At 46.5% G+C, this 25,897-nt stretch overlaps 1 protein-coding gene across 1 annotated transcript; it reads left to right on the forward strand.

The window, feature by feature from the left end:
* Positions 1–3,672: 3,672 nt before the first annotated feature.
* Positions 3,673–25,290, forward strand: C13H17orf67 (chromosome 13 C17orf67 homolog). The gene is made up of 4 exons (XM_014861066.3): positions 3,673–3,820; positions 4,626–4,726; positions 23,046–23,183; positions 25,153–25,290. Exons 1-3 carry the CDS (start codon positions 3,766–3,768, stop codon positions 23,160–23,162), a joined length of 273 nt encoding a protein of 90 aa, XP_014716552.1. The 5' UTR covers positions 3,673–3,765; the 3' UTR covers positions 23,163–23,183; positions 25,153–25,290.
* Positions 25,291–25,897: the final 607 nt, after the last annotated feature.

Genomic DNA, 25,897 nt, shown 5'->3' on the forward strand with positions numbered 1-25,897 from the left:
GGAGTTACTATTATGAAACTTATCAAAGAATTATATGTACGTTGTAAAAATATAGAGTTTGTAGTCTAATGGGAAAGGCAGACAATAAAAAAGATGAAAACACTATGAAAAGGAATGTTAGAATTTACGTAATTGACTCTGGGCCTAAAGAATGTGGACACATTATAATTCTTTCAGGACAGATTCAGCATCTTTCTACAGTTTTTTTTTTTTAAAGATTTTTATTTTTCCCTTTTTCTCCCCAAAGCCCCCCGGTACATAGTTGTGTATTCTTCGTCGTGGGTTCTTCTAGTTGTGGCATGTGGGACGCTGCCTCAGCGTGGTCCGATGAGCAGTGCCATGTCCGTGCCCAGGATTCAAACTAATGAAACACTGGGCCGCCTGCAGCGGAGCGCGCGAACTTAACCACTCGGCCACAGGGCCAGCCCCTACAGTTTTTTTTTTTTTTTTAAAGAAAAAGATGGTCCCTTGCCCCTGGTTTCTTTAGCTCATGGAATTTGAAGTCATGGTCTTGTCCAGTGTGACGATGTTGAGAGCTGGAGGCCGTTGGCTTTATGTGGATCTGTGTGATTTGAGAATTCCTTCTCAGAAAAGATGGGGAACTCACACAAATGAGAATATTAGTTCTGTTAGGGCGCTGTGAATATGGGTGTGGCATTCTTCCTTCATATATGCTTAAATGTTGTCAAATTGATAATGCAGCTTTCCTAGGCCTCAGCATCTGATGGGGACCTTCAGGTCAGTTCAAACCCTAGGAAAACAGTCTCAGGCACTGCATCTCTCTCCACCTGCAGTGGATTCCCTCCGACTCCTGGCAACTTCTAGAATAGTTAACCTTGGTGGCCTTGGGTTTCTTTCCCCTGACCTTGGTTGTTCCTGGTTCTTCTCCCTACTCGCCACCTTGTGGATTTTTTGGGAATTGCATCTTCCACTGTGAGCCCTGCTGACTCACCCCTGCTGCTCTTCCTGGGAGTGAGAGTAGGCGGGTAGAAGAGGTTTCTCCCCACTAGAGTGACGCTCACAACAAGGTGACCTTGCTCTTTCAGTTTTCCTATAGTCCCTGCTTTTGGGACCATATCCCCAGGGGCAAGCTGACGGGCATTTGAATGGCCCTGACGGCATCACACCTGAAGGGCCTTCTCCACCTGAGACCTTGAACCAGCATCCCAGGGTGGGATACAGGCCCCTGACTTTCTTTAGCTTCACCCCTCCAGTCCACCAGAGGTTCCTTTTTCTTTTTAAATTATAAAAGTAATACAAGCTTACTTAGAGCATACAGTCCAGTGGAGGAGTCAGATTTTTAAAAGTTAACAAATAAAGACAATATTTACATATAATGATGAGTGCTATGTGATGGAGAGTCATGGTGATGGGGGCAGGAACCATCATGAAGTAGGCTGGTAAAGGCAGGCTTGCCTGAGCAAGAGAAATTTCAAATGGAAACCTGAAAGATGAGAAAGATCCAGTCATTAAAAGAGGGAAGAAGAGCATGTGCAAAGGCCCTGAGGTGGGAAAGAGCTTGTTAAATTGAAAGTAACTGAGTGTAGCTAGGTTGGAGTGAGCTGGAGGGGAGTGGTCAGAGTGGGATTGGAAAGGGCAGCAGGCACAGATAACACAGGGTCCTGGAGTAAGCATGGTAAGGATTCTGATTTTTTCTGAGTCCAGTGGGAAGATAAAGAAGGATTCTTAAGCAGGGACGTGATGAAGTCCAATTTATATTTTATATTTCTATTTAAGAAGGTCATCATTGTTTCTGCGTAGAGAATGCATTGAAGTGAACAGGGAGGGAAGCTGAGAGACCAATTGGGAGCCTGGTGCAGGAAACCGAGTGAGAAGTAACAGTAGCCTAGACTTGGGTGGTGGCAATAGAGATGGAAGGATCTAGACCCACGCTGTTCAATGTGGTAGCCACTACTCACATGTGGCTCCTGAGCTCTTGAAAGGTATGAGTGTAAAATCCACACGAGATTTTGAAGACTTATACAAAAAATAAATGTAGAATATCTCATTAATAATTTATCTTGACAGCAAATTGAAATGATACTATTTTGGATATTTCATGTTAAATAAAATATAATATAAAAAATTTCACCTGCTTTTTACTTTTAGAAAAATGTGGCTCATATAAGATTTAAATTACATCTGTGGCTTGCATCTGTGGCTCACTTTATGTTTTTATTGGACAATGCTGATATAGACAAAAGTTACTGAATTAAAAAGTACTTTTATAGTAAATTTAGAGGGGACACATTGGAAATTTTTAGCTAGGTATAAATTTCTTTTTCTGGTCCACAGAAAATCTTTATTTGATATAAGAAAACAATACACTTAGTGTTCAATCCAAGCACAAAGAACAAAAGGAAGGAAAAATTTGGCAATGCACATAAATGTGACAAATATATCTTCCTAAAAGAATACTCCTAAAATCCCGAGTCATTGAAAACTACATAAAAACAGAAGCATATTAATAGCGACAGATTCCCTAAAACCAAGCATCTAATTTTGAGCAAATTAACAGATTAAGCATCTTTGCTAACAATGTATGATTTTTTCTCTTGTTTACCGTCTGTTCAAACTATCTTTATACCAACAGAGTGGGCAGATCTTTAGGTTTAATATTAGTTACAAGACATTAGTGTCAACTTGGGCAACCACAGATGGGGTATTGTTTTCTTTTGAGTTGGCAAAGTGACCACAGAAACAGCAGATCATTTCTCTGAATTGAGAATTTTATTGCAATAAATGCCACATACCTTCCAGACATACTTTATAATACATTTAATAATTCCTTTATGTGCTATTTATAGATGATTTGAATTGAAGAAGACTTCAGCTTACTGAGATTTTTGTTGTCTTTATAAAAATAATCTTGTTACCTTATGTGTGAAGTAGGACTGCTTATAGTCTTACTGACAGCCTATCGCAGGAGGCCCTTTTGGGGCACGATGGGAAGAGCAGCAGGCTTTAAAGACAGAAGGCTGGTTCTACTTCAGCACCCGTAACGTGTGACCTTGGATGTGATTTCGCCTCTGAACTTCACTTTGTATTTGTAAAGTGGAGATGGACGATGTTGAGTGGTGCTAGCTGTCATGCAGTTCATACCATATCCCTCAACCTTCATCACATCCCAAAAAGTAGGTACCATTTTCTCCTTTTTACAGGGGAGGAAACTGCAGTTCAGAAAGCGTAAGTGATTTACTGAAGGTTACATTGCTAGAAAGCCGTGAAGCCAGGATGTGGACCCTGGTCTTTCTGGTTCCAAAGTCAGCTGAAAAGAAAATTTCCCCCTCCTTATGTCCCTTGCTAATTTCCGTGCCTGCCCCTGAAATTATTGGAAGGGTCAAATTAGATTTGTGAATGGACTTTGGAAAAATGTCATAAAATTTGCAAATGTAAGAGATGATTAATTCTCAATGAAAGAGCGGGAGCATAAACTGAAGCTACAGATAAGCATTCACAAACTATGGTGTATCTCTATCCGTTTCCATAAAATGAATATCACATGTTGCTTTCTCAAATTCAGGCTCTGAAAGTCCTATTACAGGGGGATAATTTCCTTCCTCAGGATGAATGTTTATAGGAATTCAGAAAAAAATATTTTCATGGTCATACCAAAAACTCAGAGTTAGACGCATTTAGCATCATACTGTCACGCTGTTAGTTAAAGCAGGAGCCAGCCTCGGGCCGGACGTGCTCCCTTCAGGTAGGCTGGCTCATTGCGGGGGAGCTCACTCGACAACAGGCAGAGAGAGGAACCGAGACAGGATGAAGACATTAATTGTGCTTGTGCTGTCTCTCACCTTACTGCCTTTCTTCTCAGGTGAGCATCAGCTCTAAAAACAGCCTATTTCTATGCCGACATGATAAACTGGAATAAGTCTATTTTATATTATTAAAATATTTTTTCATTTCCAAATAATATGTAATGGACAATAATTCATTGCTTTTTTTCCCTAAAAGCAGGCTCTTAGAACTGCTATCATTAGGGACGTATTAATTTTTAATCTTTAAATGTACTTGAACACTAATTCTTAAAATTGCTGATAAATCTTCAACTATGCCTTTCTTTTAGAGTTCATATGAGATCATCAAAATTTGATAGACTGTTACTTGATAATACTCTTTGGAGTTAGTGTGATTATCAAAAGAATTTAATTTTATTATCATAATATATTCTTTGAGGGATCATGTGTGACTATCATGTTTAACATAATCTTGTCACGGGATATCTTGCAATAACAACTATAACTTGATTTAGTGTATTCGGGTTTTAAAAATTCCCACCAAAGCAAACCTAAGGGATGAGAAACACATTCACAGAGAACTGGAGAAAATATATTTAAAAAACATATTAAATTAATATCCACTTTTAAAGGAATGGGCCATTGCAGCAGTAGGTAAATGTGTTTAAGAAGCGCAGCATTTGCGCTGAGTTAACCATATTAGAAACAATTTAGAGCTCCCTCTGAGCCCTCTGGAATGCCACGTCCTTTGGGACAGGTCCCTGTGAAAGAACTTTTGTGTTTTGACCGAAATTGAACTTGCAAATCCTTTGCCTCAGACTGTGAGATGGACATGGACTCGTGTGCCCCAGAGTCCCTAAGGCCCCTCCGTGACTTTTTCAGGGGCCTCCCCAATTCTGACGGAAAAGCAGGCCAAGCAGCTCCTGAGATCCCGGCGCCAGGACCGGCCGAGCAAACCAGGCTTCCCGGATGAGCCCATGCGGGTGAGTGCTGGGCTCTGGCTATAGGAAGGGAAAGTGTGTGACCCTCTGAATGCTCGTTCATTATGAAACCAAAGAGGGTGCTGGTCCTGGCCCAGCGTGGGCTGCTAGATGGAGGTTCCCTTGGGGACTCGGGGGTGAGGTGATCTCAACCTTTTACCCACGCCTTTTCTCCTGGAGGTGCCAGCTCCACTTACCTACTGTGAACACAGTAGTTAAAATGGAAACATTGGTGCCAACAGAGGGAGTCCCAGGATCCCAAGTGGCTGCTGGGTGTCACCTCTGAATGGGTCACTGGGGAGCTGTGCCCTTAACTGGTGCCAACCCCATCTTCTCCCTCTTCCCTTGGGCACTGGGTGAGCTGGACCAACATCCTTGGCCAAGGTGTTCTGTCTGGGCAGACAGAATCTCGGCCCCCGCTGGCTGTAGGGTCTGCCCTTACCTCGTGCCTCTGGTTTTGATCTTTGGCCTCTTCTCTGCCCTGTAGCTTCATGGTGTTCACCTCCCTAGTCTTTCTGAACCAGGGCCCCTCCCCTGCCTCCATTTTGTGACTTGTGGTGGGTACTACGAGACCCTGCCATGCTGGCCTGGGCTGATTTGGGCCTGGTGTGTCTTCCTGTATTGGGGGGAAGTACTGACATTCCTGGTATTTGTGTCCCACCCAGCTGAGGGTAAGTGTCAGTGTCCCGGGAAAGTAAGAATGTCTGCGAAGCCGAGTCTGGGGTCCAGCTGGTCTCCCAGCCAATACTCACTTCAGCTGGGCTTCCAGCTCGTCCTCTTTTCACTGTGTCTCCATGTCGAGGCCCAGAAGGGTCTCCAGCAGCGTTTACCCTCGCTCCCTGCGGAATCATGTGGATAATTTATTAGTTCATTTAAAAGACTCTCATTAAGATGCAGTAGCCACAGTGATGAAGAGTGCTGGCTCTGGGTCAGACTGTCTGGGTTTGAATCTCTGCATTCTCTGACTGGGGGACCTGGGGGAAGTTTCCTCACATTTCTGTACCTCACTACTCTCGTGTATAAAATAGGAGTAGCAATAAATATTGCTTACATTACAATAATATTATTCTCATAAATAATAACATAGAAAACTATGAGGATAAAATAAAGTAATTCATAGTAAGGCACTTAAGACAGCACCCAGCAGAGTTAAGTACCCGGGGCCGGCAAGGTGCCGAGGCTGCAGGCAGTCGGCTGGGTTTCTGCTCAGAGTTGGTGGTGGACACAGAGAAGTCAGCAAGTGGCTATTAGACAGAGTGGCTTAGAAATGAATCAAGGACTTCAAGGCTGTCAAGGGTGGAGGTGGCTTTTTTTTTTTTTTGGTAAAGAAACCAGAGGTGGCTTAGAAGAGCTAAGCGCAGGGCGTAAGGTGACCAGAAGGTGGGCAGGCACAAGATCAAGGATTTGAATGCGTTGGATTTTATCTTGTGTGCAGTAGAGGACAATCGAAGGATTTTTCAAATGGGAAAGTGCAGATTCGGGCTTTAGACAGATGGTTCTAGAAGCAATTAGAAGAGAGGAGGCCCAGGGTTGAAGTCTGGGTGCACCAGCACTCAGAGACGGGCAGAGGAAGAGGATCTCGCAGGGCTGAGAGGGAATGCGGGGAGATCCTGGGGGAAACCAGGAGAGTGTAGGGTCAGAAGCACAGGGAAAAGGGTTCGGAAGGGGTGGGCGGAGAGTGAGGGAGGGGAGGGCTTCGCAGGGAGTAAAGGTGTTTTAGGCATCAGGCAGCAGCTGGGTTTGGACAGGTGCAGCTCAGCTTCCTGCCCCCAGTCCTCCTCTGTGCCAGCCTAATACTGCGATGGACTTGTGGCCCCAAACACTGCTGGGTGCGGTCCTTCCCTGCTCAGAGCTTCTGAGGGCTCCTTCTCTGACCATTTTTCTTTTCTCAGCTTCTGGTTGTCACTTGCCTTCATCTGTGACAACCCTCTGCTTGCCTCTGACTTTGTTATTTCATGGAATACCTGGCTTTTTTGGTTTTGCTCTGTTTTTGGTCATCTTTTATCAGCGTGACCACCACCTACTCCTCTTAACTGCCTTGAACCTACTTCATCTAGTTTCTCCATGACTCTCTCTTACCTCAGAACACACTGCTGACCCCACCAACCGCTTCCCACCCATCCTGTGTGCAGCCCAGTCCTGCATACCTCTCACTGAGACACTGGTCCTGCTGTCCAGAATCCTCGGTCACATAGCCAAGTTTGGAAAAGTGTCTGTGTGACCTACAGTTGACGTGAAATAAACATGCGATAAATTATTTGGTGGCTAGTCCACACCAATAGTTCTCATCCAGGGGTGATTTTGCCCCTCCACCTTCAGGGACATTTGACGATGCCTAGAGACGTTTTGGGTTGTCACAACTGGGGGTGTGGGGAGGGTTTGCTGTTGGCATCTACTGGGTTAAGACCAAGGATGCTGCTAAATGTCCTGCAATGCACGGGGTAGCTCCCATGACAAAGAATGATGTTGCCCAAAATGTCAGTAGTGCCGAGGGAGAGGGACCCTGGCTACGCAATGCTGAGCAACCTCCTTCTCTTCTCCTCTGTGTCGCTTCGTGTGTTTCTCACACTCTCATTCACAATTGCATTCGCTCATATGCAGACATGGCTGAATCAACAAAGAGTTTCTAGTATCCTATTTTTCTAGGAATGTGTTTTTTAACCTTGCTTGCATGCTGGAACCAACTGGGGAACTTAAAAATCTGATGCCTGGGCCCCACTCCCAGAGGGGTGGTCTGGGATGTGGCCTAGCCATTGAGTGGGTGTTTAAGACCCCAAGTGGTATTGATGTGTGGCCAAGGCTGAGAACCACCGTGCCAGGCCTTCTAGGAGAGATCCACCATGTGTATTGCCAGCGCCTCTCGTCCAGTTGGGAACACAAAAGCTAACAGCACCAAACACTGAGAAAACAGTTAAATATTGAACCTTGTGGTATGCAGAGTCAATGCGCTAGTTGTGTAGACAGTTCAGACTGAGAGCAAGAGACAGGTGGTTTGTGCAGACAGCACTCCTTGCTGACCAAGATGTGTACTTCATTACATTTTTACATTGACCACTCCTGACTGAGCGCCAGGCACTGAGGATGGAGATAAGCTAGCCCTTCTTCCTTTGTTCAAGATGCCCACATCCATTGTGTGGAGACTGTTGGGGCCAGAGCGTTCCGGCCTGATTCAAGTTCCCTAACGAGGTTATCTGAAAGGAGAGGGCCTCGAACTCTCGCTGGAAGGAGGGAGGCTGGGAAGGCCTCCCAGAGGGGGTGTCCACCCCGCTGAGGCTTGAAGCCTGAGAAGTTTTCAGGCAGTGTAGGGGGTGGAGGTGAGGTGGGAAGAATATTCGACCCAGTGCAATTCCAGTCCATATTCTGCCACTAACGAGTTGTGGACTTTGGACTTTGGACTTAGGACAAGTCATTTCTGGAGCCCATTTTCCTCTGTAAAAGGCAGAGTTTGGCCCAGATTCTGGCTAGAAGGTTCCCTCCGGGTCTCATATTCTAGGGCTCTGGATAGAGCTTCAGGGGCGGCGCAGGTCTCCTGGTGCCAGTCAGCCACTTGGAGGACGAGCCACAGGCAGCAGGACTTGCGCTGGGGCCAGGAGCCAGAGCGGTGCATTGGGAGGCCCTAGACGGGTCTCTTTAAAGCACCAGGGCCTTCTCTCGTCGTGCTGGCCCTGCGGCCGCTGCACCTGACGTCCTGGATGTACTCTCTGACCTGTGCCCCTGCTTGGGTCCTGTTGTTGACTTTTCGTTTTCGTGGATTTACTGAGAGCAAAATAAATAATGCCAACCACTTGTTATATGAAAAGAGGCGAGTTACTCCTCAAAACTGAGCGGCTGACATCACAACGATTCTTATCCTGCATCAGTGTTGGATGTGAGTGTTGGACGCGGTGGCCTCACATTTGTCAGCATGTCGTGAGGCGGCCACGAGGTGGGACTTCTGGCCACAGAGGACGTCAGGGGCTGGTGGCTGGAACTGCCATATGGACTCATGTCCTACAGTACTGGGACAAGGAGTTGAGAATCTAAGGACTAATTAGGTCTAAGGGGGGAGCATCACACCTCCCTGCTCCTTATCTTTACCACCTCTACCCGCCTTCTTTCTTTGTGTAAACCATCTGCTTAGATGTTTCTTTGCTAGGGAAAAGGGCAGGATGGATGCACCGTCCTGTGTATTGGGGATTGCAGTAGTGTGTGTGTGTGTGTGCATGTGTGTTTGTGTATGGGTGTGTGTATGACTCAGGGTGTGTATTTGTGTAAGGGGGTGTGCACGTGAGTTTTGGAAAGGGCCTTGCAGAATAATTTTTTCAGAAGGTGTGGATTCCAACCCCCTCTCTTCCACTTTTGACCTTGACTTGAGTATAGGGCCATATGGAAGGACGGGCGATGGCAATAGAAGGTCCTCTCGGGGCCAGGGTGGAAGGCCCTGGCTGTCATCGTGGAATTTGCTTTCCCTCTGCTCTCAGTGGGAGCCACCAAGGGACTATAAGCAGGAGAATGATGTGACAGGAGCTGGTGTGTAGGAGCCATTTAGAGGCTCAGGGTGCAGCTTCTTAAACTCCGTCCTTCAGTTACCATTATCCACGGGAAATGGGAAAGGACATTTTTGGACTCGTTGCTGCACCTCCTTGCCATGGTGCCCTGGAGACAGACAGGTGGACTGGGACAAATGAGCTGAGGTAGTGATCTTGGGGGGGTGCGTGTGCCCTTGGGAGCTGGGCCATGAGACTCATGTGCTAATTCCAAATTACCGAGAGATGACTGGTCAGGTTATTTTATTTTGCTTCTCCTCTTTGAGGGACTGTGAGAAAGAAAGCCCTTTCAGAGAGGGGAGAGGCCGTTGATGAGGGTAAACGATGGTGCTTTGGGGAGGTATTAAGAGTTCAAAAGGAAAACAAATATGAAGATTTGCAGTAGTCTGTCCTCACGAGTATCTATTAAGCAATGTTTATACTCTTGACATGTGGCTTAAGTATTGGCAGATGCTGGCTTCTGTGGAATAATAGGCTTTTTGGAAACAAGTTCAGACAAGCTATGCCCGCGCATCCAAGGGGCTGGACTGTTTTGACAGCCTGTATCCTGCCGATTCACTGCAACAACTGTTTTTTTTCGCACTGTGTGGTGGGAAGGACAGAATGCTATTGAGAAAATCACTCGTGTGTGGCCCTGCCTTGTGGGGAGGGCCAGCTTGTCCCCCAGGGGCGTGCGAACACCTTGCTGGCACCCGTGACAGAGGAAGGCAAGGCCCCAGAGGGGATGGAGAGAGAGAGCAAAAGGGAGACGTGGATCTGGGGATGAAAGCAGGAGGGGTTTTGAATGTACAGAAGCAACTGGGGAGGAAGGGGATGAAGGGCCCAGTGGTGGGGGATGTGAAGAGGGGTCAGAGAGAGAGAGAGGCAGGCGGGCAGGTAGGGCCTCAAAGGACGCACCACTGACAAATTCCCTGTGGTAGGAAATAGCTGGTACATTTATTTTATGGTAACACCTGACATTGAGCTTGAAGTTGTTTTCTGCTGTGTGATGTTATGACCCTCTGCAACCCCTAAACCTTGGGACAAGTCTGCCACACACAGCGACCGTGTGTGAATGGTTCTTGGGGGAATGACAGATGGCAGGTGGTGTGTTGTGTGGGTGGCTGACCGAAGAGGAAGGTGTTCATGAGAATCTGGAAGCTGTAGGGTGGAGAAACGTGCTATGAGATTAATGTAGGAGAAGCGTGGCTCGAAATCTTCAGAGATTTGGGGGAGTAGGCTTCTGGACGTGACAGGAATGAGACGGCCACTCCCAGAAGGCTGAGATTCCCTTGGGGACATCCCATCTGGGGACATGTAGGTTTCAGCTGAATCCACTCACTGCATTGTTCTACTTTGGGACTTAGTACTTGAGTTCATGAGGACACTGTGTCAGAAGAGGTCACGGCTACGGTGAAGCCTCAAGATCCTGATGGAGGGAAAAAAAAACCTGCCTGAGGAGAAATTGATGAAGACAGGGCTGCGTGGAAAGAAGCGCTGCGTTTAGAGGGAAAAAGGTGGAAAAAATATTCTGAGCTTTCCCTGGAATGTTTCCGCAGTCATGACTGCTTATGTTGATTTCCAGGGTTTGGGTCTAAATTCTTGCTACTCAAAATGCGGTCCCGGGCCCGGCTGCCAGGTTCTCCTGGGGGCCTGTCAGACCTACAGAGCCTCAGGCTCCTCCCCACACCTGCTGCAGGCATATCTCCACCTCCACAAGGAAGGGTGATCTGGGCACACATTTAAGTTTAAGAAGCACTGTCCTAGAGAACTGCAAAGGTGGCTCTTAGCCTCTGTTCCTGGTGTCCTGGGGAGTAGGAACCAGCCCATGTTTGTTTTGTTTTCACACAATGGATCTCTCCTCCTTCCTTCTGGGCGCTCTGCTTATTTGGATTCCAGTGTTCCAGGACACCTCACCCCGAGCCTCTCCTCCTGTGTTGTGGGTTCTGCTGCTCAGTCCCATTTGCTGGATTCTTAGCCTCTGACAGTTCTTTAAATGTCAGAGCATCCCAAGGCTGTGCCCTCCCACTTCCTCTAGTCCCAAGAGTTTAAATATCACTTGTGTGCTGATGGCCACGTGCTCCTATCTCCAGCAAGCCTCTCCCGGGAGCTCTGGACTCGTTTACAAGACTGCCACTCGATTCTTTGCACCAAATTTAACAGACAGCTCAGACCTAATGGCCCCAAGTGGCATTCCCGGTTGAACCCTCACACCAGCTCCTGCCCTTGCCTTCCACATCATGGTGAGTGGCGCTGCCTCCTCCTAGTTGTGTGGGCCACAAATCCAGAATCTGACCACTGCTCACCCTCTGCTGCCACCCCCAGAGTCCCTGGAGTGGACCAAGCAATACTCTCTTCCCCTGTCTCCCTGTTTCCTCTTTAGATGTCTCTGCATCTGTTCTCAACAGAGAAGTAACAGTCAGTTCTTAAAAAGGCAAAACCAGATCCCATCCCTCCCTCACTCAGAACCTCCCAAAGAATTCCTATCTTAGTATGAAAAAAGTCCATGGTCCTGCAGAGGCCTCCAAGGCCCGGGAGGCCTGTCCGCTCCCTCTGCCCCACCTCGGCCTCCACTTGCATCTCCTCCCTGCCCTCTGCTCCGCCCCGCTGGCCGCTTCACTGTGCCTTGCATGCATCAGGCTTACCTGCTCCTTCGTTGATGAAGTTCAGACTGTGTAGAAAAGCAGGGCCAGATTTATTCTGCAACTTGCTTTTTTTCATTCAACAATGTGTCCCATGCCAGCTCATTCTTAACTGAAGTCTAGTGTAATAATGTATTATGCTATGGTTTGCACGTTGGTTCCCCCCAGCCCCAGAATTCATATGTTGAAATCCTAACTCCCAAGGGGATGGCATTAGGAGATGCGGCCCATGGGAGGTGCTTAGGGCATGAGGGTAGAGCCCCCATGATTGGAATTAGTGCCCCAATAAAAGAGACTCTGGAGAGATCCCTGGCCCTGTGTCCCATGTGAGGACAAAATGAGAAGTCTGTGACCTGAAAGAGGCCCTCGCCTGCCCATGCTGGCACCCTCATCTGGGACTTCCAGCCTCCGGAACTGTGAGAAATAAATTTCTGTTGTTTGTAACCCTCCCAGTCTGTGGTGTTTTGTTATAGCAGCCTGAGTGAACTAAGACATATCACAACTCATTTATTTAGCCCTTCCTGAAACAACGGCCATTCCAGTTATTTCCATTGTGTGAGAAAGATCCTTGTACGATGTCTGCTTTACTGGATTTGAAGATAAAAGAAGGAATTGCTGAGTCAGAGGGCTTACGTGCTTCCAATGGAGATGGGTACTGCCGAATTGCCGAATCGCCTGTGCCAACTCCCACCAGCAGTGTGTATGAGCACACTCGAGCCCCACGTTCTTGCCAGTACTTGATATTATCAAACTTTGCATGCATAACTTTCAAAATGGAAAGAAAGTTTTAAAAGAAAACTCACTTAATCCACTCTTCTATCTCAATACGTATATGGAGACGTGTTGCCAAACAGTCATGACGATGTCCTCTCAGTGGTAAGATTTGAGGTGATTTTTTATACTTTCATCTTCATACCTTTTGAACTTACTCAGTGTATTAGTTTCCAAGAGCTGCCATCACAAAGTACCACAAACTGTATTGCTTGAAACAACAGGAATTTATTCTCTCACAGTTGAGGAGGCTGGAGGTTGAAATCAAGGAGCTGGCAGGGTTGCTTCCTTCTCGGGCTCTGAGGGAGAATCTGCTCCATGCTTCTCTCCTGGCTTCAGATGGTTGCTGGCAACCTCGGGCATGTCTTGGCTTGGAGCTGCATTACTCCAGTCTCTGCATCTGTCTTTACATGGCTTTCTTCCCTGTGTGTCCCTGTGTCCAAATTTCTTTCTTCTAAGAACACCAGTCATTGGATTTAGGGCCCACTCTAATCCAGTATGACCTCATCTTAACTTGATTATGTTTGGAAAGACCCGATTTCCAAATCAGGTCACATTCACAGGCCCCAAGTAGATGTGAATTTTGGGGGGACACTTCAATCCAGTACACTCAGTTTTTCATTTTTAGTAAGCATATGTATGATTTTCACAAAAAGGACATAGGGCAGTGGTTAAGAGTGGGACAGAGGATTTCCAGTCTGAATGCCAGCTCAGCACTCACTGCCTATCACATCTTGGCCAAGCTGCTTAAACTCTCTAAGTCTCGGTTTTCACATCTATAAAACAGGATATCATAATAAAACCTACCTCATAGGCTTATTGAGAAAGGATACATGTGAAGTGCTCAGCACAGTGCCTGACGTTTAATAATAATGTTAGCTCTCATTCTTCTTGTTTTTTAAAAAGCAGTAGCTTAGTAAGTACTTCTTAAAATATAACAAAATAAAAATCTTTATGGCTCCTCACTGCTTATAGCATAAAGGCCATGTGTCTTGGCCTGGGAGACAAACCAGTCCTAAGCCACCGCTGTGTCCCATTTCCTGCCGCTCCTCCAAGGCAATCTGTGTTCCAACCACCCAGAACTTCTCACTGTTTTTTAAATAAGCCATCCTCTCACCTCTCTCAGCATCTTTTCACAAATGACTGCCTTTGCCTGCAATATTTTTCTCCATTATTTCTGTCTGGTACCTTTCTCTTCATTCTTAATGTCTCCTCTTCTGTCTCCCCTGAGTTAGCTGTGCCCTTTTAGTGCTCAGACACAAAACAATACTATGTATTTATACAGGTACGTCTACATGCATGGACATTTCTAGAAAAAGCTCTAGAAATAGAATCAGTTGGCTGTTAACTATCATCTCTTTGAGGAGACTAGGATTGCAGATGGTGATCTTGGGAACTTTATATTTGATATTCAAATTTTAAACAATGATAATATGTTCATAGATTACTTGTGTACTTACAAATAGAAATTTAAACCATTCATATTTATTGCAGAAAATTTGGAAACCAAGAAAGAGTCAAAAGAAGAGAAGAACATCAGGTGTAATCCTGTCCCCTCTCCCCAAAGACAGCAGTGCCATTTTTTGATGCATTGCTGTCTAGATTTTTGCATATATTTTTTTAAAGTGTGATCATACTCTATCTACAGTTTTATATCCTGGTGTTTCTTAATATTATAATATACACATTTCCCCATACTATTATAAACTCTTTATAACCATAATGATACTGAATTACCCTCTTTTGTTAGATAGTTAGATCACTTCCATTATTTTTCTATTATAAACAACACTCTGAATATTTTTGTTCTTAAAGTGCTTTTAATATTTTGAATTATTTGCTAAAGATATATTCTCAGAAAGTGAGTTCCTGGATCCAAGGATATGAATATTTTTAAAGCTTTATGTATATATCATCAAATTGCTTTCCAAAGTTTTTTTTTTGTTTGTTTTGTTTTTTTAGCAATTATGCTCTTGTTCTCCAAGAGAGTGTTTCAGCAGAGGTTTTAAGGTAAAGATAGGAGAGGAAGATGGTTGTGGTATCTTAACTTGGGGACCAGTCGGCCATTTCTGGGGTGGAGGAGTGGGTGCAGCGCGGGAGGAGTAGGGCTCAGAAATGAGGGGTGGGCATCTGTACGGACAACTTGGTGCATTCAGTGGCATTCAAAACCTGTGAGGAGAAGCAGGTTCTCCGGAATGACGGTGTGTTTAAGTCCTTCTCTTACAGCACCTGCCTTTGTTCGTCTGTCTTCTGCTCTTGTCTACCTGGTTAACTCTTATTCATTTGCAGAGATTCACCTTAAATGATGCCTTTTTTGAGAGGTCTTCCTGACGCCCCTCCCTTCGCACCACGAATCAGACCATCCCCCTGGCATAGCACCCCAGCACAAAATTGCTATTTTTGACTTAAAAAAAAAATCTGTCTCTCCTACTAGACTGTTCTAAACTGCTTGAGGAGGTGGACTATCTGTTTCACTTCTGGGCCCCCATCACCAGGCACAGTATTTGGCATTTACTAAATGCTCATTACACTTATTTCCCTTCCTTTCTTTGCTTCTCTCCAGAGGGGAAATTTTGTAGGATGTAACTCTACCGTAGAACCTGGAGGTTATTTCAAAGAAATCTTTTCTATTGCCTGGCTTAAATTCATTAAATTTCTCTTAGTCTTCCCAAATTTTAGGGAAGGAATTATTTGCCAACTGCTGGGGTGAACCGTGGAAATTCTTTAAAAAGATGACATCCGAGCTAAAATTACGTGATTGTATTTGTAAGCACTTGTGTGCCCTGGGAATACAATTTCCATTATGGCCTGTGTTCGTTTAAAGAATGTTCTTGTTGGCAAGTATAAATCATGTCAGCTTTATTGTAAGTCTTTATAACATACTCTTTCGTGTTTAGCTCCTTGGCAAATGTAGGTAGTAACTCCATTACCCTTTTGCTCCTCACGATCTCAAAGACCAGTTCAGAGTGACTGAGATGTCAACTGTGCACGCCGCTGATCTGCCTTGTTTTAGGCTTAAGCTGTCTAGGGTCCCAGTGTAGTTAAGTTCTGAGCTACCCTTCTGCCTATGTGATTCCACTGCTTTTACTAATGAGCAAAACAATTCATCCAGATGTTGATGGACCTTTAATTCCATGCAAATGTCACAGGAAGGATTTTGGCTTCTAGGAAAGAGTTTCCACCTTGATTGGTTAACTGTCCGCTTTATGATTCTCAGCTTCGATCAGGTTCCATGGGTATTTCATTCATTATCACGCCCCTCCAGTGCCTTAATAAAGGACCTCTTCCACTTTCTGCTCTAATTACTGAGCAATGATTTACTTAAATCATTACAGTTGGCATTGGACATGGAACACAGATATTGATTTTTGTTTTGCTTTAATTTTTTTCCCTTTGAAGAAAGGAATCTAAAAAAATTAATACTTACTTTCCATCTACCCCTTCTTTCTCGATCCAGGAACATTTGAGATTATCATTAATGCTGGGGCATTTCTAACTCAGCCAATGCAATTGTTGAATTTGTGGTTCTCAGCAGATTGGCCATTTGGCCTTTCATCTTTGACTAATGATTGCTTTTAGGCCTTTGTGGCATATTCATTTTCCTAATATTTAAAATAAATAGTGAAATGTCATGGAAACCAGCACTCATTTCTCTCTCCCTCTATGTGTGTGTCTGTTTTGGTTGTTTTTCTTCAATGATGATTCCAGCTGCTATTTAGGAGTGTGAAATATATATTACTCTTTGATGCTTTTTATGCACGTTTGGCCTGGGCCATTCTAATGAGCAGAGTGCACACATGTTGAGGAACCTTCCAAGGAGGATTTGGTAAGATTGCGGGGAAAGAACACTGGCTTCATTTATTCATTTAGTCATCGCACGTTTCTCCAGTGAGTTTTACTGAGGTCCTACTATGTGCCAAGCACTAAGCCATATATGAGGAATACCTGGTCTCTGTCATCAAAAAGCCAGTTGGATGTCTGGCTGAGAGGGACAGGGGTTAAATGAGTGAGGATGCAAATGAGCATATAATTAAAAAAGGTGTATGAATGCCGTATGTCAGTGGTGACATTCGTTAATATCATCATCAATCTCATCAGAAAAGTCTTTGCGTATTGGGAGGCTGTTGGGCTCATGGCAGCAGATACAAGTTTTCCAAAATTCTAATCTCCCCCTGAAAGCTCGAATTTTATCATTTAGGAACAAGTACTGTCAGTTGTTTTCCTTGAAGTGACAGGCTCACTTCGTTTGTACACAGCTAGTTCAATGCCTGATACCAACCATCGATCGCCCAAGACTTTTCCTGGAGAAAACCCCATCCTCCGTCAGGCAGCTGAAGGGCTGCCTGCATAATTCCCGTCGACTCGCTTTCTACTGCTTCCCTGGAGCATTCTTCAGTGGAACTGGCATCCTAAGAATGTTTTATTTTGTATCTATTTTTAATTAATTAATTATATTTATTTAATTAATTTTTTTTAACTGCAAGTATGTGATGGTGAAGGATACAGCGGCTACTAGGAGAGTTAGTGCTGCTGCCTTGACTCTGGCAAAGGTGTCAGTTCTACCCACCAATGCACACAATGAGAAGGCAAATGTCTTAGTGTTATTCTCATAATACTTTTTTTTTTGATGAGGAAGATTGGCCCTGAGCTAACATTTGTTGCCAATCTTCTTCTTTTTGCTTGAGGAAGATTGTCCCTGAGCCAATATCTGTGCCAGTCTTCCTCTATTTTGTATGTGGGATTCCACCACAGCATGGCTTGGTGAGTGGTGTGTAGGTCTGCGCCCAGGATCTGGACCCTCGAACCCTGGGCCACCAAAGCAGAGGGCACGAACTTGACCACTACTCACTGGGCCAGCCTCTTATTCTAATGATACTTTTGACATTGTGGACCCCCAAGGGCACAGACCACACTTTGAGGACCACGGCTTTAGTCTCTCATTCAACAAGCATTTATTGAAAGTTTCCTGTGGACCAGTTCCTGAAGAAGATGCTCTATCCATAACCTGCAGACATGCTCAGATATTTCTTATCTGATAGCAACCAAATTAACTAAGGAGACCTTAATCAAGAGACTTTTTATGAAGGTGTGGGCAGGATTAAGGTAAACCAACAAGAGATGCTAAAAGATCCAGGGCTAACAGCCCTGAGGCATGAAGGACTAGGGGAGGAGTGGTTCCCAGAACTGGAGAGGGCAGCCCTCTCTGAGCCGGGCCTTCCCGAGAGGGAGGCAGCCAACCTGCTGTGACTCCTCGGGCAGGCATCAGAGGAGTACACAACCCGGCCTCTCTTTCTTCGTACCTCTCATCTCATGCTGGTGCCTCCTACATCAAACCCAACTCGAAGCCCCAGGTCAAGGGAGTCTGGGGTTGTGGTTCATCTCAGTCGGCCTCTCTCTGCATGGGGCCGGGTGAAGGCGGGGAGAGAATGGACTTAGAGGGGCACAGGAGATTATGGGCTGGGCATGGAACTTTATTTGTATCATTTCATTTAATCCTGGCAGCCCAGTGAAATAAGAGCTAGTGCCATCCCCGTCTTACAGACAGACAACTTGAGGCTGGAGCAGTAAAGGATTCTTGGCAGGGTCTGGATTGGAGCTGCGCCCTGACCCAGACCCAGCCCTGGATCCCTTAGCCTCTTCATCACACTGCCTGGCAAACCAGCAGGTAAGACACACAACGTGGGTCTCCTTCAGGACGCTGCTTCCACAGGACAGTTGAATAAGTAAAACTATGGGCTGGGAAGTCTTTGTTCCTTATTTATAAGATCCACACTGCCTTTCTGTTCCTCCCAATTGCTATTCTTCTGTCCACAGACTCCCTGATGGGGCAGGACAGGGAAGAATTCAGCCTCGGATTCAAAACACGTCCAGCAACTGTGCGGGAATCATTGTTGGGTCCCACAAGGAGCCCTCTCGGCATCCATCCCCCACCCCCACTGCCCCAGAAAGCCCCTGCCCGGAACACAGGGTACATTTTGATGAGTTAGATGAAAACAACAACGATAACCAAAACAAATTCAAGCTTCATGGGTCCTGGGGGAAAGGAAAACATTTTCAGGAAATTGGATACCTCATAATTCATTCCTTTGCACAATCATTGAAAAAAAAAATCTTTTTTTGTAACTGTATTCAATTCAGGACACAGACTTCCTAGAGAATTTGCTGGAAACTCAAAAACTTAAAGTTCTTAACTAAAGCTTTATTGATGGCATAGGAGGATTTTCATGATTAGGATTTTTATGATATCTATACATGCTAAAACAATTTAATCTTGCCACAAATATTACCAAATATGACTACTCTCTTCCAAGGTGAAATGCCACTTCTCCGATTGATGGCTTGCTGCTTTGGGTTACCTAGAGGTGTTTATATGGATCTGTTTCATGCACACCTTGCAAGGGTTTGCATCCCATAATTACAGCACCCAGACTTCTTTTGGGGCAGTATTGACCACATACATTCTCCAAATTAGAAATCTTTTCTACTTCCATCTGCTCTCTTTTGGGGAAAAAACATCAAGTTCACATGCCAGCATGTGAACCGACCCCCATGACACCTCCACCAAGAAAATATGATGCGGGCCAGTTCAGTCCCTGCTCTCGGGGAGAGGTCACTGCCAAACAGAGTGACCAAGGCTATGCCGGAGGAAGTGAAGGGAGCTCTGGGATCTCAGGGAAACTGAGAAGGCTTCCTGGAGGAAGTGGCATCTAAGCAGAGGCCTGAAAAGTCAGTTCAGAGTGAGACAGGCAAAGAAAAGTCACAGGTGGGTTCCAGGCAGAGAGAAGAACCTTCCATCAGAGAGAAGAGTGAGCAAGGCCCCTCCAGGGAAGATGGATGCCGAAGCTCCAGTGGGTTGATGGTGGGAGAAGAGGCTCAGGAGATGGGGGAGGCCTGACCAGGGAGAGCCCCACAAACCACATTGAGGAAATGGAACTTTCTCCCAAGTCCAGTGGGAGCCACTCAAGCGTTTTAAGCGAAGAAGCAGCGTGGGTAGATTTTTTAAAGAAAACATTACTTTGCAACAGGATAGAGACAGAGACAAAAAAGCAAGAGGGACTTTTTTCCTTTTCTTCTTTAGAACTTTTATTTTTACACAATTTCAAAACAGTATTATGCATCGCTGTTGTAATAAAAATAAAACCAATAAAGCCATTTTCATTTTTTTGTATTTAAAAAACTTGCCCTCTTGGCAAAAGACCCCAACAGACACCTCACTGAAGAAGATATACAGATGGCATGTAAGCATATAAAAAGATGCGCTGTATTGTATGTCATCGGGGAAATACAAACTAATATAACAATAAGATACCACTACACACCTATTGGAATGGCCCAAATCCAGAACGCTGACACCAAATGCATGTTGGGAAGAGAAGTCTGGAAGTGATGCCCATGTTGATAAAGGGCAGGGGATGAGCAAATAGAGAGAGGAGGAGGAGAGACAACAACCGCACGCAGAGGAAACAGCCCTTCCTCCCCCTGGTGGAACATGGTGTTCACGAGCTTCGGGTTGCATGACCTGAGTGGCTGGCCCCTCTGCAACACACATCACTAACACGTGTTATTTGTGCTCTCTGCTCCCTTCTTCTGGCAACAGCGCACCTCCCGCACCTCATCATCCTAGTATGGCCACTGGTTTTCTCCATCTGGCCCCCAATCCATCCTCTATCCTGCTCTGCCCAGCTCAGAAGGCTGACTGCTATGGACTGCGTCACGGGTTCCCTGGTGGGCTGGCTCCTGCTTGGGCTCGGCAGGAGATGGAGGGCAGGAGGAGAGAGAGGATGGGGTACTTGTCCCCCATTCCCTCCCTGCTCTGCGGAGGCTGCGCCCCTCCAAGACCATGGCAGCCCCTTCCGGTGGGCCCTGCAGGCTTCCCTGTATTGCTAGTGGCCATGGCTTCCCTGTATTGCTAGTCCCTCGGTGCTGGAATGTTCTTTGGTGATTCCCTTAACACCGTTCACGTGGCTGGGAATGGTTCCTTCATTAAAGTCCTTTTGGATGAACCATCTGAGGGATAACTTGTGGTTCTTGAGAAGCTCAGAGATGGACAAAGGCTGTCAGTGACAGCTGTGGACCAGGGCTGGAGGGCAAGGGTTCTCTCTGCTGTTGTGAGGAGCAGGGGTACGTGGTAGAGCCTACAAGGAGCTGCCCTCGCCTGCTGGTTACAGTGACATTATCCTGAGTCGTGGACCAAACCCAAGGGGCAGTCAGCCGCACCTCCTGTCTCCTCTGAGGCAGGCAGTGCTGGGGAGGGCCTCTGAGGAGAGCAGTGGCCCCTTTGGACAGCGTTTTGGACAGATCCCTCTGTCAGGGTGGAGCAGAGACGATGGGGGATGCGGAACATGGAGTGGGAGGGGACAGGAGGCAGAGTGAAGGATGGAGGGACAAGGAAGCTTGGGTGGGCAACGATGAAGACCCAACCTACAGAAGTGGCAGAGATGGAGGGGGTACTTCTGAGAACTATTCAGGAGATAGACTCCAAGACCTGATGCTCAATTTTATGCTGAGTTTGAGGGGGACGATGATGGTCCATGTTCTGGCTTGGGTTCCTGAGTAGATGGAGATGCTGGTCCCAGAGATGGACAGCATCAGACAAGCAGCTGCTTTCTGTTGTGGACACATCAACGTGTTGGGCTGGCTACATGTCATATAAATGGAATCATACAATAAGTGGTTGTTTGTATCTGGCTTCTTTCACGTAGCATGATGTTTTCAAGGTTCATCCATGTTGTAGCCTGTATCAGTACCTCATTCTTGTTTATGCCCAAGTAATATTCCATTATATGTAAATACCACATTCTATTTATTCATTCATCTGTTGATGGACATTTGAGTTATTCATACTTTTTGGTTATGACGAATAATGCTGCTCTGAACATCTGTGTACTCGGTTTTGTGTGGACATACATTTTTATTTCTCTTGAATATATAATTGCTGGGTCATATGTTAACTCTATGTTTAACACTTTGAGGAACAGCCAGGCTGTTTTTACAAAATGCCCCTTTATCCCTGTGACATCTTTTTGTTTTAAAGTCTATTTTGTTTGATGATAGTATATAAACTCCAGCTTTTTTATGGTTATCCTTTTCCTTTTATTTTATTTTATTTTTTTAAAGATTCTATTTCTTCCTTTTTCTCCCTAAAGCCCCCCAGTGCATAGTTGTATATCCTTCGCTGTGGGTCCCTCCAGCTGTGGCATGTGGGACGCTGCCTCAGCACGGCTCGATGAGAAGTGCCATGTCGGTGCCCAGGATTAGAACCAATGAAACACTGGGCCGCCTGCAGCAGAGTGCGCGAACTCAACCACTCAGCCACGGGGCCAGCCCTTCCTTTTCCTTTTAAAAAAGATGATTTTATCACAAATGCATGTAGCCATAAATAATATATTATTTAGTTATGCATGTTTTGAGCTTTATAAAAATGATGTCACACTAGAAATGTTGTCTTCTTGGACTTGCTCTTTTCACTCAACCTGCTATTTCTTTTTTTGTCTGCTTTTCCTCCCCCAAATCCCCCCAGTACATAGTTGTATATTTTTTAGTTGTGGGTCTTTCTAGCTGTGGCACGTGGGACTCCACCTCACCGTGGTCTGATGAGCGGTGCCATGTCTGCGCCAGGATCTGAACCGGTGAAACCCCGGGCCACTGTAGCAGAACGCGCGAACTTAACCACTCAGCCACGGGGCCAGCCCCTCAACCTGCTATTTCTAAGACTCACCTATGTTGTCATTTGCAGCTAGAATTCACTGATGTTACTGCTGTATAATATTCCACTCTGTGGCCCTACCATAATTTATTTATTCATCCTTCTGTCAGGGATATTTGGCATGGTTCCAGTGTTTTGCTACTGCAAATTTATTGCTGCTATGAACATTCTTACACACATCTGATATAAGAGTTTCTCTTGTTCTCAAAGTGACCAGCAGCATCAGCATTGGCTGGGAACTTGCTAGAAATGCAAATTCTAGAGTCTCACCCTAGACTGACTGAATCAGAAACCCTGGGGGTGAGGTCCAGCAATCTGTTTTAACAAACCCTCCAGGTGATTCTCATGCCTGATAAAATTTAAAGACCACTGCTCTAGGGTATAAATAAGGAGTGAAATGTCTAGATTGCAGGCAACCAATTGTTTTTCAAAGTAGTTGTTCCATGTTATTCTCAGTCAGCAGTGTGAGCTCCCACAGACATGCGCTGTCCCAGCTCTCAGGGTTGTCAGAGTTCTTCGTTTTCCCATGGAACCCGTCTGTCTGGTGGGTCTTCCCTACAAATGGGCATGGGGGCGGCGGTCTCTCCTCCCACAGCCTGGCGGCTCCCTGTCTCAGAGCCACTGCCGCACCACACCATGGGCAGCTCGGCGGTCACTGTGGATAGAAGCCTGTCTCCAGGGTGGGTTTGTTTTCACAGGAGTACATGCACCACCTGCTCCGCCTGGAGCACCACGCCGAGGAGCAGTTCCTGGAACACTGGTTGAACCCCCACTGCAAGCCCCACTGCAACAGGAACGTGGTCCATCCCGTGTAAGGCGCTCGGGACCAGCCTCCGGTATGTGCCTTCTCCTCGGCCTTCCGCTTTAGGGAGACAGTGGTGGACAGCACGTCCATGGGATGGGGGGCCTTCGAGAACATGTGTTAGGGGGCCAGCTGGTTAGCTGGTTATGGTTGGGGAGTGGCAGGAGCGAGGCAGGAGAGACAGGCGCCAGCCAGGTTGTGAGGAGCGCCAAGAGAGCCTGACCCCTATTGAGTCACCAAAAGATCCCAGATAAGGTAGGGATGTGGCCCTATTTGCCATCCAGAAAAAGTCACTCCGGAATACAAACACGGAGAAGCACAGGCAGAAACCTGGCGTGTGGAGACTTGGGTCTCTTCAGGTGGGGTCAGCAGCCATGGCCTTGGCCACTGACATCTGTCACAATCATCACCACTGTCACCAGGAGCAGCAACCTCCTTTCTGTCTTCCCACAGCCTTCCAGGCCGGGAATCTGCCCTGTCTTCCCTCTGCCTCTGAAGTCCCTGGACCTGGGCCGCTTGGCGTTCCCAGTGGCCTGCAGACCCCACCTTGGCACCTTTATCCCTCCGTCAGGCTGTTTGCTTCTGTGTGTCCGCTTCCATCTCCTTGACCCCTTTCCAAACCCCATCAGATAATCCCTTCTGAGGTTAAGCCTAGTAAATTTCATTCCTCCCCTGTAATTTGTACGGACTAAGCGGGACAGGATGTGATGGGGTAGTTTGTCATCTGTGGTTAAGAGACATCTTCTATCTCTGTTGTTGTTTATTTTGTGCTACTGTGATCGACACAGGCACACTCCCTTTCGAGTATCGCTCTTGATAATGTTCAGGGTGCTATCACTTAAGTTCTCTCTCTTAACACCCCCACATCATTGCAGGGCATGCAGGTTAACCCCATTTTATAGAGGAGCTAACGGAGCATGCTAAGTCATTAACTCATGCTGGGCAGTGGTTGGTATGTCAGTCTTCTGACAACTCTAAACCCTGAACGATTTGCATGAACTGCACCCTACTGCTGGGTCCCATGTGTGTGTGTCTGGGGTGGGGGGGCAGGGGGTGCATGGGATCCCTCTGAGGGGCTTTCACAAATAGTGAGAGGAACATCTGCTAGGAGTGGAACAGAAGTTCTGCTTTCGAGGGGTAGGGGTCAGGCTGACATCACTCTCTGGTCCTTCCAGCCTCTGGAGCCCTGTTCTAGGGCAAAGCCTGCCCCTCCCCCTGCACCAGGGATCTTTGTCCTCCAGCGCTGGAAGCCCTCATTTGGCTTCTTCCAGAAAACAGAACTGTGGAGTAGTTAGGCGCTCAGACTCTGGAATTGGGCAGACTTGGGGTTCTGCTCTCTGTGTTCCTGCTCTGTGGCCTCGGACAAGTTGCCTAACCTCTCTGAGTCTGCATTTCTGCATCTGGAAATTGGGGGAATAATGGTATCCACAGGGCCTGGTGCATAGTAAATGACTCCATGAATGGAGGCTCTTATTACCATTGTGCAGGCCAGGCGAGAGGAGAGGAACCCCAGGGAGGCACCCTCCCAGGGGCGAATGAGGCCTCTGCCTCAACGTAAGGAGAGGCCCTCCTGGTGAGCGGGAGGCTCACTCCTGCAAAACATGGGGTTCCACAGAGGCCTGACTCCAGGCGACGTGCATTCACACGAAGACAAGGAAGTAGTGGCTGGAGGGATGCGCCGACTTGGAATCTGGAGTCAGATAGCGTTCAGATCGCGAGTCCCTTTGGGAAAAAATTCCTTACTTCTCTCTCAGTTTTCTCGTCTGTAAAATGAGGATAGTAAGAGTTCCTCTCTCTTATGCTTCTTCTGAGCATTAAAAAGTTAACGCATGGGAAATAGTGCTGCCCTGACACATTCTAGGAGGTGCTCCGGGAAATGACAGCTGGATGGCTGTTTCCCCCTCCTCCTCCTCTTCTCCCTCCTCCCTTCCCCTCCTCCCTCTCCTCCTTCTTCTTTATCAACATCATCTTCATATTAACATTATTTTCTTGTTCTTTTCCAGCAAGCATTTTGATTGGCAACGACCTGGATCCTGTTGAACCAGGATGAGGCTCCTTTCATTTGTTTGTCAGCTGCAGAAACGGATGTCTTCAGACCTTGTGAACTGCAGGCGTGGCCAAGGTTGCCTTGGGGATTCACGGAAATACATATATGCTGCTTCCTTTTACTCTCCTGCATAACTGATTACAAACAATAGTTTAAGGTATAGGCCCCCGAATGGCCTTCCTACCAGGCTGAAAGGGTGGGCAGAAGGAGAATCTTACCTGGGCAGATGGAGCCAGGACCCCCAGAACAGGAGTGGGGCCGGCTGCCTTCTCGAAGGGCTCTGGGAGTTCTGGGCAGTGTGGTGAAGCTCGGCTTGGGGCTGTGAAGGTTTTTGGTCATCTACTTTTCCCCTCTTCTTTTCTGCTCTAATAAACATCAGTGTTAAACCTGCTTTCTGTGGTGTCTCCTTTCCTTTCCTTACAAGAAGAGAAGCAGAGATTTCCCTCCCTGTTTATCTTTGTGACAAACATCACAGCATCAGAAAACTTACTGTTCCTTGAATAGCTGAGTGGATGAAAATGGAAACACCCAGCCGTGTTTCACGAGGGCCATCTTTTTTTGTAAAGAGGTTATTTGCCCAAGGCCGGTCTGCCAAGAGAGTCCTCACTGAGTCTCAGGTGCACACCCTGGCCTTCCAGCCAAGGAGACACTTCCTGTGGGAACTGGGCTGCAGCCTGTATCCCGGTCCCCCTCACCTGCCC

This window comes from Equus asinus, chromosome 13 (genome assembly GCF_041296235.1).
Source record: "Equus asinus isolate D_3611 breed Donkey chromosome 13, EquAss-T2T_v2, whole genome shotgun sequence".
NCBI classification, from domain to species: Eukaryota; Metazoa; Chordata; class Mammalia; order Perissodactyla; family Equidae; genus Equus; species Equus asinus.

Excerpts from the sequence above, each read along its gene's own strand:
- C13H17orf67 (XM_014861066.3), top strand. The coding sequence starts at position 3,766 with ATGAAGACATTAATTGTGCTTGTGCTGTCTCTCACCTTACTGCCTTTC. Across the intron at positions 3,821-4,625 it reads CTTACTGCCTTTCTTCTCAG|GGGCCTCCCCAATTCTGACG; the intron begins GTGAGCATCAGC and ends TGACTTTTTCAG. Across the intron at positions 4,727-23,045 it reads TCCCGGATGAGCCCATGCGG|GAGTACATGCACCACCTGCT; the intron begins GTGAGTGCTGGG and ends TTGTTTTCACAG.